The sequence below is a fragment of the Arachis ipaensis genome, chromosome B08, assembly GCF_000816755.2.
Source record: "Arachis ipaensis cultivar K30076 chromosome B08, Araip1.1, whole genome shotgun sequence".
In the NCBI taxonomy this organism is placed as follows: domain Eukaryota; kingdom Viridiplantae; phylum Streptophyta; class Magnoliopsida; order Fabales; family Fabaceae; genus Arachis; species Arachis ipaensis.
In genome coordinates, this window is record NC_029792.2 from 14,741,242 (window position 1) to 14,743,952 (window position 2,711).

At 26.6% G+C, this 2,711-nt stretch overlaps 1 protein-coding gene across 1 annotated transcript in view; it reads right to left on the reverse strand.

The window, feature by feature from the left end:
* LOC110265744 overlaps positions 2,010 to 2,711 on the reverse strand; it is a 3,368-nt gene continuing 2,666 nt past the window's right edge. Inside the window, exon 3 of the mRNA XM_021108961.1 lies at positions 2,010 to 2,161. Coding sequence (XP_020964620.1) covers positions 2,143 to 2,161 — 19 coding nt within the window. The 3' untranslated portion in view covers positions 2,010 to 2,142. The remainder of the gene's footprint in view (positions 2,162 to 2,711) is intronic.

Below are 2,711 nucleotides of genomic sequence, written 5' to 3' on the forward strand. Positions count from 1 at the left end.
ACATAAAAAAAAATAACAATAATATTTATAGACAAAATTCTTGGATTATAATATTTAAATTATTCAAAACACAACTTACATTTTTTCAAAAAGCAACCTATGTTATAAATTAAAAAAAAATGCAAGCATTTTTGCAAGCGGCATAAAAATAATAAAAGACCTGCAGAACATTACCTGCATTTTGATGGTATCAAAATAAAATAAAAAAGTAAATTATAACCTGCATTTTGCAGGTAAAAAAAAATTATTTTACACAAATTATAACTTGCATTTTGCTTTAATATCATATGAATTCAATTACTCTCAGCAGATTCATTTCAAAGTGTTACTCTAAATTTTTTTCCATATAAAAAAAACAGCCTACCCCCGTCCTAAAAGCAATTCCATTTTCCTTCTAGCAGTGAACATGCTACAAATAACACTATTTGGGGTGATGCAACAACAACCTTCTATAATCAAATCAATTGTGATTTTATTCACCGCCCAAACGAGAACAATAATACTTTCATTAGTCGAGATGTGATACCAAGAGACTAATTTTATATTCAATGTTAAATTAAGTATCATTTTTATTTTTTAAATTCATTTAAGAATTAATATCTTTAGATAAAAAATTACTTAAATATATTAATATATTTTTCAATAAATCTATATAATAAAACTTAAAAGAGACAATAATTTTATTATATCTCAATTCTTTTCCCCTTTTTTGGACAGTACACTTGTTCCCTTTTATAACATCCCCTGAACTTGAACCATCCAATTAATAGCAACATGGAAGAGAAGAGAAAAGACAAAATTAAAAGAAGAGAAACTAGGATAATATAAGGACGGATAAGAAATAGAGAAATGCACAGTATCAAGGGGTGGAAAGTTAAAATCTTGTACACAAAGAAATGCTGAAACATAAAAGTAAGGTGTGCTTGGCACATGTTCTACATTCCAACTTTGGTGAATAAAACCAATAGAGACCTCTCACTACCAGCTGTGTCCTGCAACTTTGACCTGCTTTGCCAGCTTTAACATATACTATATATATACGTGGATGATACGTATATATATTGTCATTATTATGTAAGTACGTATGTAGGGCTATTTGTAAACATAAATCGATGTTTAATAATTAAAAAAAAAATCAATTGAAATGTAAGTGTAGAGAAGATGAGTATATAAGAGTAAATAAAAGTTCACAATAATTCACTTTATTTTTGTGTTTAGTATAAAAATGTGCAACTTCTATTTAGGTTTCAAATACCTTTTTTTATAAATTTTATATTTATTTGGAGTAAAATAAGATAAAAAAAATTCTAACAACCATTTCCAAATTAACTAAACTAGCTAAATTTATTGTATAAAACTAAGAAATATTAGTGATTTTTAAATTAGTTTTATTTATAAAAATTAAATAAAAATATATTAATGATTAATATGTTACGTAAGTATGTTTTGAAAAGAGATAATTGATAAAAAAAAACTAACGAAATTAAATATCAAAGACTAAAAAAAAAATTTTTTTTTAAAGCTTCGTAATTCTTAAAACAAAATTATCTAAAGACCGGATTGGATATTCACTCTAAAATGAAAGATCCTAATCGGCTAATCCTGAATACATGTTGCATTTTTCCGTCGTTCACGGATTTAATTTTTTTTGTTACCTGCTTCATGTATATCTCAATGAACTTGCTAGTTAGGCGTACTCTAAAACTTGCTATGACTTGCATGCCATGATGATTACCTAATGTATTAACCTCTTTTGGGAAGAGAAAAAAATCAAATAAAATTATAATTAGAAATTTTTTTAGTTGTATTGTTTTTGTTCTATGATGGTAAATTGGCTATCCGCTTTTCGGGTTTAATAATTGCAAAGTGGATAAATTGTGCTGATAAACTAACATTTAGCACGACTAGTTTATAATAAACTACTAAAGTCTATATTATCCATTATTGTCTCCCTAGCGGGATCCTATCTTAAAATATATAGCATGTCTAGTTTAATATAGGTTTACATAAATCCAAATTCTTAATATGTAATTAACAGCAGTCGTCAAACTAACATGTAGCACGACTAAAATTTAACAACAGGAGTTCTATTAAACACATATTAATAGAAGTATAGAACTACCAAGAACTTGTGGAATACAACTAGTGTCGACGTCCAAATCTGAAAATATAAGATCAAAGTGAGTTTTACACTCAGCACTACACAATGCATGTATCCATAACACACAACAGGACAAATAAAATAACATAACATAGTTAAACAAAACCCGATAATGGGTGCATAATAAAAAATAAATGCCAATCTATACACATAGTAAATTATCAAACCAAGTATCAATATTTTAATTTTCACATACCAGCGATAGTAAGCATGTATTGTTGTAATGGGATATACAAAATTAACACCAAAATCATATGTAATACACATATATTTTTTTATAATAAATTTAATTCTGATTTTTAAGTTTTAGTTAATGTTTCTCTTTCCCGAATAAATTCTCTCTCATTTATTACCATATCACCTACCTTAATATCTAATGTCAATCATTTATTGAAAAAAATAGACAAACTTTTTTGAAATTAAAGGTCCTTGTTGTTCATTAGCAAAAATTTGGAAAGATAGGAAATTCGAACTCGCAACCTCTTAATTTAGTATGGGGAGTTTATGCCATTTGAACTATTACTTATTATTGTTGCTTTGTTTGATTAAG